This window comes from Haemorhous mexicanus, chromosome 3 (assembly GCF_027477595.1).
Source record: "Haemorhous mexicanus isolate bHaeMex1 chromosome 3, bHaeMex1.pri, whole genome shotgun sequence".
In the NCBI taxonomy this organism is placed as follows: Eukaryota; Metazoa; Chordata; class Aves; order Passeriformes; family Fringillidae; genus Haemorhous; species Haemorhous mexicanus.
Genome location: NC_082343.1, coordinates 118523626 through 118534537, shown reverse-complemented (window position 1 = coordinate 118534537; position 10912 = coordinate 118523626). Strand labels below are relative to the sequence as shown.

The following is a 10912-nucleotide window of genomic DNA, read 5'->3' as shown; positions in this document are numbered from 1 at the left end:
GGAATAATTTTGGTGTTTTGGAACTTGGTATTTTAGTGTTTTGAAACTGTTATTTTGATATTTCTGAACTTGCTGTTCTGGTATTCTGAAATCGGGTTACTTTTGTATTTTGGAACTTGGGTTATGTTAAAATTCTGGTATTTTAATTTGTGTGATTTCGAAACGTGGTTTTCTTTGGTATTTTGGAATTTGGTTTTCTATTATTTTGAAACTAGGGCTCAAAACTAGGGTTTTGAACAAAAATACACCTAGGGTTGTATTGTGGAACCTAGTTTTTTGTAGGGGGAGTATTTGGTATTTTTGTACCTGAGCTTCTAGTATTTTTGTAACCTAAGGTGGGGGTTTTTTGGCAACCTGTGATTGGCAGGGGTTTGGGGCATCCTAGTTAAGTGTCCTGGCTTCATTTGCCTTCTTCCACCACAATTAAGCTGGCATGGGAACTGTTAAATCACAGACTATACAATGAGATGCTTCCTGAAACAGAAATAAATTTTAGCTGCCACAAGAAAACCAAGAAAAGACCATACAGGAAGTAATTCCATTTTAATAGTCTCCAACTCTCCAACATGTGAAAGGAAAAATTGAGTAAGTGCGGCAGTATAGAGGCATTACCAAAAGAAGCAGTGTTAGTCAGCTTCTCAACATTGCTTTTAAGTATTTTATGGGAAAAACATTTGGCCTAAAACTTCTTATGCATAAGTTGTTGGGGGTTATAGAAGATGGAACCTGACCCTTGGTAAATTGCATGAGAACCACAGCTTAAAGTTACTCAATGTCTTCTGGTCTCACAGGATGAGGCAGAGGTATAACTGATTTCTTCTCTGTATCTCTGGAAAGAGCTTTTCTCATATCTATAGTAACAGGAAAAAAATGTTATTATAGTAATGCAGTCCTTGTACAAAGCCATATTAAGTGAATTCTCCGTTAAAATAAGATAATTTTTAATCAAGAAAATTTCCCAGAATCATAAGACTATCTCAAGTTTGAAAGGACCCATAAGGGTGCAACTCCCTGCTCTGCTCCACACAGTACTACTAAAATGATACCGTATGATTAGGAGCATTGTGCAGATATTCCTTGAACTCTGATGGGCTTGGTGTCATGACCCTTTCCCTGGAGAGATCATTGCAGTTACCAACCAAACTCTCGGTGAAGAGCCTTCTAACACCCACTCTGAACATTCCCTGACACAGCTTTGCTCCATCTCCTCATGTCCTGTCACTGGTCACCGGAGGGAGGAGATCAACACCCCTCTCTGAAGTCCTTGGAAGTTACAGACTGTGAAAAGTGCATGCATCAGCTTTCTCTTCTCCAAGTGGCACAAACTCATGGACATCAGCTGTTCCTCCTAAATCTTGCTCTTGAGACCTCTCATCATCTTGGTTGCTGTCCTCAGGACACACTGCTGTCCTTAATGTTGCTCAATGGCAATGATATCAACTGATATAAAACACTGCATGAAACTCAGCCAAATAGAAAGGAAATGACAAGCTAAAAGAGGCAAATATATGACTAAAGTCACATGCGGCAATGGTAGGTGTCTGTCTGAGCCCTTGTATTTCACAGCGCTCCTACGTATCAAATAAACAGTGCAAGAACAGAAATGATACACAGCCTCACCATGTAACCCTTTGGGAGGATAATTTTAAGAAGGATTTAGAAAGAGGAAGCACTTGGTAGTTCACTTTTGTTAACATAATTAAAATTAACATACTTCAATGTCCATGTTCCTTCCCTTTTAAATTGAAAATGTTACCCAATTCTTTGTCATTGCGGAATGCTGACAATTGTTAATTTATACATAGACATCTGAGAAAAACAAAGTTTCAAGTCCCTGTTCCGGGATGAAAGGAACAAAGCACTGACATTCCTTCTCATTTATTCTTGTTCTGTGTTTGATTTTGCCAGAGATGCTACAAAATGTGCAAATGGCAAGATTAAGTTTTGTAACTGATATAATCTTAATTAGGAAAAGTTACAAAAATACAAAAATCCCATTAATCAGCAACTATCTGAAATTGTTTCATATAATTGTTTCAAATTGTTTCATGGTTTTTTTATAGGTTTCATATCAAAAAATAGTAAGAGTCTTACAAACAATCCCAGCAACTTTCAACATGAGAATAGTTCTGTTCAATTTGAGACCAAACAAGAACTTACCATAAGCATCTTCATCTGGCTCCCCACTACTAGCTGAGTAGTACTCTAAGACTGTCCGGTACACACTGTAGCCTAGTTGCTTATACATATTTACAGCAACCTGATTTGATACTCTCACAAAGAGATCGACAAAAAATCCACCCTTTCTTTAGCAGGAGAGGAAAAGAAACAAACAAAGCCACATTAAGGAATAGTAAGTAAATGTATTTCTAAATAACAACCCATAAATTGTAATGAAACACAAACAAGTCCAATGTAGTATACTAATTAAACATCTTTCCCAATGTAATAACAGATACACTTGTTTACCATGGGAAAATTCAATCATAGACAAGGATTTAATTTTATTTTTATCACATGGCAATTTTTCACCAGTCAGTGGGTTCAGAAATTTGATCAGAAGGAACAAGACAAGTTAAATGCCCCCACAGGCCTAAATCCAATTTAAAAAGTATCCACATTTTAGACTGCTTGGATTAGGAGAAGTGGAATCAGTCACAAAATTCAGTTGCCTAACAGGAGATGACAGACCCTTAATTCCACACGGCAAGTTTTTCAAAACATCATACTACTTTCCAGTCTTACCAACCATAGTGGGGTTGCGCTACTATAATCAGTTAAGGACATTTCCCTGTGGGTTCATCTGACACTAAATTAAATTTTCTCAGGTACAAGTAACCAAGCACGGGATGGCAAGTAAACTAAGATAATCTCTGCAGTACAAAATTTGTTCAGGATTGTGCCTGAGGGCATTGCACAAAGCCCGCAGTAACTGAACAAGTATATTGGAGGCCCTACAGGAAACAGTGCGGACTCTGTCAAGGAATGTTCTTTTATACACTATCTCTACTGGAGTTCAGGCTATGTCCTCCTCTCTCTGGCAAGTTAGCTCACAGAGAACCCCTGGGATTTTAAACTGCTAAGCAACTTTCGTAACTCTTTTTCTCCAACTAGAAGGAATTTAAGAAAATCAGAACACCACGTAAAGCAAAATTCTGCCACGTAAAACAGGGACATGTTTCTGTAGAAATACTACTTTTAAATGTTACTTTAAAAGATGAATTTAAAGATAGCCATACTACTCACTTTTCTGAAATTTCTTCCAGGAGCTCCATTAATTTAGCAGCCAAACCCAGCCGTCGAAATTCTGGTGCAACAGAGAGAGCAGTAACGTGTCCATGCCATTCTTCCCTAGCCACAGAGCCTTCGGCTTTGCCCATGACTGTGAACATACAGAGCATCAGCGCAGCAGCACCTTTGGAGTAATGCACTGCCTGCAGCCAGACAACGTCACAAGAGGAATAAGCCATGGATAAACACACGATACAATGATTGTGGTAAAGGCTAAAACAGGGATGTCTACCTTTTCACTCTAAAATTGTGATTTTAGCCACTAAAAATGTCATTTTACTCAAATATTACAGCAGTTTCTTGACTAGTGTAAAAAAACACCAAACAAGTTTGCAAATTCCTTCCTTGAGGCGACTTCTAAATGCAAATTTTAAGTAATTCTCACAAGTCTCACTGAACCAAAATTTAAAATCTGACTGAAATAAAGGAGGAACAGAGGACTGGAAACCCAAAACTACCATCCCAGCAACTATCTGAGACTTTTGGAGATTATGAGGGAATAGAGCTCGGGAAGCTTTGCCAGTCCGGCAATAGAAAGCTAAGGCCCTGCAAACACAATGTGTTTAAGGAGGGAAAAAAAAAAAAAAAGGAGGTGGGGATGGTGTTTTGGGGAGGCTTTTTTCTAGTTTCTCTCCTTTCAATCCAATGTTAGTTTATTAATGAAAATTCACACTTCCACCCTCTGCTTTTCACAGATGACACAGGCACTGCTAATAAGCAACAAGTGTGATGGATACAGAGAAATGTTCTATACAGCACACATACTTTCAGCTTAATATGTTAAATACTTTTAGTTCCTGGGTCCCTGCAAAAACCATTACTCTGCCCCACCCCGTCTCCTAGCAGTTCTCTTTGGCATGATTTCTGAAAAACACAAGTATTCCACAGCAAATTAGCAAATGACATCCAGGCCCAGAGCTTTCCCTTACAGGGCAATGCAAAAGGCAAGCCCCGCACTTTTACTGACGGTGGGTAGGGACTGTATCTTCCAGATTACAAAAATACCCATTCACCAAATACGGGTGGATGTTACGACAGCCAAGGCTCCTCGCTGCGCTAGGAACATCAAACTGGAAGCTATGGTAATGAGTCCTGCATAATACCCTAAGACATTTAAGAAACGAGAAGATGCAACGCAAGGTTCCTCTTCCATGTTGGTTATTTGGTCAACGCGAAGAGTAAGAAAAACTCCCGCGTTCTAATCCCCGAAAGAGGCAACGAAGGGAGACGTTACCGCCGGGACACCCGGCACTCACTGTAACCCATCAGCTCCCCGCCGGGAGCCTCGGCGACGATGAAATACTCGGGCCAGTGGGCGAGGTACTGCAAGTAGAAGGGAATCCCGTACTGGGCGCTTGGTTAAGGAGCAACTGCGACCGTCACGGCTGCGCCGCCCGCGCCCGACCCCGCGCCCCTGCCCCGGCGGGAAGGATACGGTCTCGGTCAGCGGGTCCAGATTGCTGTGGGGGAAGAGAGTGCGGCGCTCAGCACGGGCCCGGGCCCGCCCGGCCGGCGGGGCGCCGCGAGGACCCCGCGGGGTGGGGAAGAGCGCAGGGGCTCGGGGGCATGAAGAGGGGACAGCCCGGCGCTCACATGTTGTTGAATCGGAAGAGGTCGTCGCAGGTGAAGGCGCGGAGCGTTGTCATGATGATGGCGATCACGACGCAGACGCCGAGCATGACGGTGAAGACGCTGCCCCGGAAACGCTCGCGCGCCCAAGGGCCCCTTTCGCCACGGAAAGGCGGCAGATGGGGCGCCCCCGCCCCCTGCGCAGCCCTGCCCCGCCCCGCAGAACCGCCCCGGCCCGGCCCGCGCCTGAGACCTGCCGCCGCGGGCCGTGCTGAGAAGGGGCACGGCTGCGTATTTCTATATTTAGAAATATCAAACAATAATATCTATATTCATATTATTAAAAATAAAAGCCCTGCCTCACACCAAATAAAAAGAAAAAAAGACCTTTCTTTTAAATTATATTAACATATTTTATAGTAATATTTTTCGTATCTATTTTCCCATTTATAATTTCAATTGCCCTATAATGTTATTGATATTCTAGATTACATCTCTTCACATTACTTACATATATTTATATTTAGGTTTACATTTATAGTTTAATTATAGTTACATATCTTTATATATTTATAATATATTTCTATATTTTGATTTACATTTCTATAATACTTGCCTTGTTTAAAATAAAGCCCCTGTCTCTAACCAAATAAAAACCAAAGACACCCCTTCAGTTAAACCGTATTTAAAAGTTCAAAAATAATTTTATTTTTCATCATTATATTCACATGTACATTTCTATTTTTTACTATATTTATAGATTATCTAGTATAGAGAATGCCTTGAAGAACAGATCTGTCTTTATACTATATATTTATATTACTTATATTTAGTTATATTAAATATTTATAGGTATCAGTAGATATATATTTGTATAGTTGGATTTATAGTTTTATATTATTTATATTTCTACTATTTATAAAAGAACCCAGCCTATAACCTAAAAAAACAAAAAAAAAAACCCAATTTCTTTTAAACTATAGTGAATATTTTTATATTTACAATCTCTACTTATATACATTTGTGTATATATATTAGGCCCTATTTTCTATATATGATAGTATGTCACAATAACATACATTATATGACAGTTTTATATATTTATCTGTTTTCCATGTTTATGTTTACAGTTATAGTTTTAGATTTCCTTTCAAATTTATTTTTATTTCTATTTTGATCTGTCTAGTAAACCATATCAACTCACTCACCTGACCCGTCAGAACCACAGAAATCCCGACGCGCCTCGGTCAGCGCCGGCGCGCAGGGCACGCTCGTCCCGTCGCAGCACATCCAAACAAAACCTATTTCTGCTACTAACAAAGAACAAAGGCCCCACTACATTTCACCCCATTAAAAACTCACAGAAACCCAACTGGAAATAAATTTTAAAACCCCTCTATAACTAGCCCAAACCCCCCCATCCATTCCAATCCTAAACTTCCTCCCAAACCAGTATCTCAGAAACCCAAAAAACCTCAAAATCACATTGAAAATGAAATAACTGCTAATAAAAACAAAAACCCATGAAAAAATAAATCAAACCGACTCACTGAACTCAAAACTGTGCAACTGACCCTAAACATTACTACAAAAAGCCCCCAAAGCTCCACCTTTATGCTAACTCACAAATAAGAACAAATAATCTATAAAAATTACCTTAAAAATTAAAAAAAACTAATTAAAAGCATACAAATAAAAAATCTAAACTATTAAAATACTAAGAATACCACTACCCAAATTTTAAAAAATGTTGCCTATAAAAACCCACCATAAAAATGCCCCTGTCCCCAAAGATAAAAACTAAACAAAACCCATCACACCAGAAATAAATCGGAACTTGGGAACGCTAAAACCGTAACACTCAAGAAGTACACCATATCCCTTCTGGTACACCAGCTACAAACAGCATAAAACAATACAATCAATTCTTAAAAACCACCTTTAAACCACTACCTTTTTAAGAAAACTTTCAACAATTTAAAAACGGCTTTTAACAAAAGCCATCTAATAAATCAACACCCAAAACTCCAGCAGCCGAGCTAGCCCTACCAAATCTCTCTGTTTATACATCCAATAAACAAAACCAAAATCCCAACAATATCCCAAGTCTATTAAAGAAACCTACTGAAATTAATCCTAACTCAAATACAAACCAACCCATCCATAAAGTTAGCCTCACTCAAAAAGAAAACAATGACAGAGAGTTAATAATACCAAGAAATAAAGCAACACACCATACACCACCAATGAATATAATATTCAAGAAAAAAAAACACTTTTTTTTTTTTTTTTTTTTTTTTTTAAACTAACTTCTTTTATTAGCTAGAACAAAGGATTTTGCCAGGACTGTAACAACAACTTCTTCGCCTCCTTCCTCTTCTTCTGAAACGTCCCATCTCATTCCCAAATTCCTTACAACTTTTGAGCTTCAATCCAAGCAAAAAGCAAAACTCGTGCACGTGTGCGTCGGATGCTCCTGCCAGGTTCTCCATTGCACCCCACATCTTCTTACACGTTCAGTCTTCGTGCTGACCTGCCGGGATGAGTTTCAGAGAAGGATTGGCACATGTGAAGAGAGGATTTCCCTCCCTCCCTCCCTCCCTCCCCCCCCAGAGCCGGTTTCCTTAGCGCATTTCAATAAATTCCAAGCCTGCAATGATGCACACTCGTCTCAAGGCTCACAGCAAGCACGCAGGAGCTCAGGCTTACTTGCTTCCATGGCTCTGTGCCTGAGATAGCTGAGGAAATTTCCGATGACCCTCTGTTGCAATAAACTGGAATGCAAACTCGGCTCCATCTCAGAGCCTCAGTGGGAGGCAGGAGCACATCTGGCTGACCCACAAAAATCCTTTCTTGGGCGGCGGCACCGCGCTGGAAAGGGGAAACACGTGCTAGTGAACAGCAGCTCAGAAACCATTCTTGTCCAATGTTACCTGCTCTACTTGGCAGCTCACTAACACCAGTCTAATTTTATCACTGCAGGGAGAATTCTGTAGGAAAGTGTCTGATGAGCAGCGACAAGGGCTTCACTCCCTGCTACGCAGCCTGCAACACCCTTGAGAGAGCAGAGCAGCAAAATCACCAAACTCTTCTTCTCTTCTTGCCATGGGGCAGGGTAGAAGATCACTGTGGGAGGCACATAAAAAGACGGGAAATTCTCTATAAATGCACAGACATTTGATTTCAGAAGCCCAGAGATAAGGATTTTCTCTAGGAAGCCAGACGTGACATGATATTTCTAAGATTTTCTTCTTCATTGAAGGAAATCTATGTGTATATATACACACTTACAAATGATTGCATGAGGTTTTTTTTTTTTTTCTTTTGAAGCTCCAAGAATGATTTCCCATCTTGAGTCACTCAGGAAGAAATGGCCCCTGTGACTCAGGACAGAAGGGCTGCCTGCTCTTTTGATCATGACAGCTTTTGGGTGTACCCGGGAAGCAGGAGCAGCAGCCAGAGCTGAGGCTCAGCAGAGGCTGACCCCGGCCAGCCCCTTCCTCACTTCCCTGTGTCACAACCCTTCCAGGCAGAAGGACGCAAAGCAGGTTACGATTTCTCTCCTAGATATGTTTTTCAAAAATAATACTTCCAGGGGTGATCACAATGGGGGCACAGAAAAACACAAAGAATGAAAACTACCGTGTTTGGTGTTTTATCAAACGGTGCGTCTTCCCTACCATGTCCGGAAGCTGGATCGATGCACCAAACTTTTCACTGCACCCTTGTCCTTGCTTCTGCGCCATCTTCACCAGCTGCTCTTGGGAAGTGCTTGTATTGCCCTGGAAAGGTGATCACCCTGCACGAAACTGGAGGCTGAGCTTTCGGCCTCTGGAGGAGGGAGCTGCGCCGTGGATCCCGTCCCGATGGCGCTGCAGACGCCGACACCCGCGGGAGGACTGGGGGGACTCCGAGCTCCACCTCTCTCTGCCCAGGCCCTGGGGAAGATGGGGGAGCTATTCTCCAGAAGCATCGCCCCTGCAATCATCACCTCCATCAACATTCTGAGAGCGCTTTTGGTTTTAATAAAGAGCAACCCTGATTTGCCATTTGCAGATCACAATGGGAATGAACCTGGAAGACAAAACACAAGATCAATTCACAGCTGGACGTTCAAATCTTTTTCTCCAAAACCCAATCAACGTGCAGCTTCTCCCATAAGCTGAAGTACGGACCGAAGTCATAGAATCGTTCAGGTCAGAAAGGACCTTCAGGCAGCGAAGATGAGCATTTAGGTGTGGCATGAAGCTTGGGGAGCACTGAAGAAGCTGTAAAAGTCAACTGATATTCTTTGGAAATGAAAAACAAAATGAAGTAATTAACTAACAAGGAATCCTCTGCGGAAATGACACAAGGGACGGCCTGCAGGGGAGATGCCCGAAAGCCAAAGCTGCGCTTCAGTGGCATCTAAGGTGGGAATTTTGCAGAGTGCCTGTACACAAGTTTGTTTTCACTGGGATCAGTGAGCAGTGGCCACCGCAGAGCAGGAGGTGCTGTGGCTCAGAAGACCTGGCTGTGAAAAGTACAGGTTATTGTCCCCAAGCACATGCCAGCGGTCTGGAAAAGGGTGATGCGGCTTGACACTGCTGGTGTGCTTGCTAAAGGGGGGGAGCGGCTCAGTCCTCGTCACTCACCTGATGCTCCCAGTCGGGGCGCAGTCGAACGGCACCACTTGGCCGCGCTTCACCTCCCTGGCTATTTTCTGTGCAGGGAACTGCAATGCCATTGCAACTTTTCTGTCCTCGCATCATTCTTCTAGAAAAAAAAAACAATACGTTGAAGGGGAAACTGCCTTGTCACCGTCCCAAAATCCTTTATCGCTTGTGGTAACCCACGGCACACTCCCTGCCCGTGTTATCTTCACCTTAACTCTGTTTACAAGTGCCGTGAATAAACCCAAATCCAATTGAGAAAGCTCCTCTTTGCTCACATTTCAATACAAGGCTGGAACTATCACCTTGCAAAGAACTTTCCTCTACCGGTGCTAGATGCAAAAGAAAAAAAGCCAACCTAGGAATGCCTGCCACACCAGAGTACACAAAGCTGCTGCTGCTGCTTCCAATGGCTTAGGCTGAGGGCTTCTCTGTTCTTCTTTTGCCCTTCTAATGGGAAGGACTGGCTTTGACTGTCTTTGAACTAGCTACAGATACGAAAGATTTAGTAAACAAGTATTCTTTATCCCATTTCTCTTAAGAGTGTGTCCTGACAGATGTCTTCTTCCTCCGGAGGTTTAGACCCCTGTTTGATCTTTTTTTCTTTTCCCCCCGCTTTTTTCCCCCCCTTTATTCCCTGAAGCATTTCACACCATGATGGGCAAAGGCCCAGCAGTAATTAGACTGAACACTGGACACGGAGACAAAAGAAATGGCTGGAAGTTACTCTTGTTCTCCAGGCTGGCACTGCCAGCTCCTGAGGGCTCAGTCAGGACAGTCAACATTTCTGAGAGTACCTGTACACAGGCGTGTGCAGACCTTGGGTCCTGCTGCGGCTCGCAGCTGCAGGCTCAGACACGCACGCCGAGCTCCTGGATCCTCCACGACAGAGCCGCCCCTCCCTGCTGATCCCGTGCTGTGCCTGCGGAGCAGGGAGGGAAGGAGAGGCACGCAGGTTAGCACAGTGGCAGTGCACAAGCTGCCAGGCCTCACCCATCGGACCTGCACCGAAGAGGAAATCTTACTTTTCAAAACTCTCCATCGTGCCATACAAAACACTGAATCCTTCCCAATCTGGAAGGGACAGCCTGGCATGATGCCCCTCAGGTCACATCTTACATAAAGGGTTCTTCTTCTCCTGCACAATGCTCTATATTCTACTTTTACTTTTTATCTTTCTATAGATATAAAAATACCTACAGAAACTATCGATATTCACGAAGCGACCTTCAATCGTAACAGCCAGGCCTCCGCATGACTGCGCTTAACTCCTGCTTAGCTCAGGGCATCTCCCTGTTCCTCAGGCTCCAGAAACCACTGAAACTCCCCTGTTTTCCCCGGGGGGCTGCCTGCTGGCAGCTGCCCTCCTCTCTCCAACGCGGTCACCTGCCAGGCTGTAA

At 42.8% G+C, this 10912-nt stretch overlaps 1 protein-coding gene across 1 annotated transcript; it reads right to left on the bottom strand.

The window, feature by feature from the left end:
- Positions 1-524: 524 nt before the first annotated feature.
- LOC132325692 (N-alpha-acetyltransferase 20) lies at positions 525-5042 on the bottom strand. The gene is made up of 6 exons (XM_059843275.1): positions 4885-5042; positions 4727-4751; positions 4548-4638; positions 3247-3382; positions 2161-2306; positions 525-851 (listed from the first exon to the last, which is right to left on the bottom strand). Exons 1-6 carry the CDS (start codon positions 4968-4970, stop codon positions 766-768), a joined length of 570 nt encoding a protein of 189 aa, XP_059699258.1. The 5' UTR covers positions 4971-5042; the 3' UTR covers positions 525-765.
- Between the last annotated feature and the right edge of the window lie 5870 nt (positions 5043-10912).

Excerpts from the sequence above, each read along its gene's own strand:
- LOC132325692 (XM_059843275.1), bottom strand. The coding sequence starts at position 4,970 with ATGCTCGGCGTCTGCGTCGTGATCGCCATCATCATGACAACGCTCCGC. Across the intron at positions 4,752-4,884 it reads CTCTTCCGATTCAACAACAT|CAATCTGGACCCGCTGACCG; the intron begins GTGAGCGCCGGG and ends CTTCCCCCACAG. Across the intron at positions 4,639-4,726 it reads TGGACCCGCTGACCGAGACC|TACGGGATTCCCTTCTACTT; the intron begins GTATCCTTCCCG and ends CCAAGCGCCCAG.